Below are 410 nucleotides of genomic sequence, written 5' to 3' on the forward strand. Positions count from 1 at the left end.
CTACTGGACATCATCGGCTGCAGGGGCCCAGCCCTGGGACCTGGGCACCGCAGACCCTCCAGCCCCAGGGTACAGCAGGCTGGGAGAGCCAGAGCTGTCCCGAGGCCTTGGTTTACTGCCAGACCCAGACAGGAATGAGACCTCGGGCTATGATGCGGTCAGCTGGGGTGTAGCTGATTTGAGGGGTCAGGGTGTTGTTTAGTGTGCTCATCAGTGGAGTAAAAGCCACTGCTGTTCCAGCCTGGTGCCCTGCCTCACCCAGGGCCGCCCAGAGGCCCCTGACCTGCCCTGCCCACCTCCCCAGATGACCCTGCCCTGCCCACCTCCCCAGACGACCCTGCCCTGCCCACCTCCCCAGACGACCCTGCCCTGCCCACCTCCCCAGACGACCCTGCCCTGCCCACCTCCCC

The 410-nt window shown here is 66.3% G+C and overlaps 1 protein-coding gene across 1 annotated transcript in view; it reads right to left on the bottom strand.

Moving 5' to 3' along the window:
* Window positions 1–410, bottom strand: part of Fscn2 (fascin actin-bundling protein 2, retinal) — a 9,755-nt gene continuing 9,345 nt past the window's right edge. Inside the window, exon 5 of the mRNA XM_013033105.1 lies at window positions 1–115. Within this exon, the coding sequence (XP_012888559.1) occupies window positions 1–115 (115 nt within the window). The remainder of the gene's footprint in view (window positions 116–410) is intronic.

Source organism: Dipodomys ordii, unplaced genomic scaffold (assembly GCF_000151885.1).
Source record: "Dipodomys ordii isolate 6190 unplaced genomic scaffold, Dord_2.0 Scaffold163, whole genome shotgun sequence".
Taxonomy (NCBI): Eukaryota; Metazoa; Chordata; class Mammalia; order Rodentia; family Heteromyidae; genus Dipodomys; species Dipodomys ordii.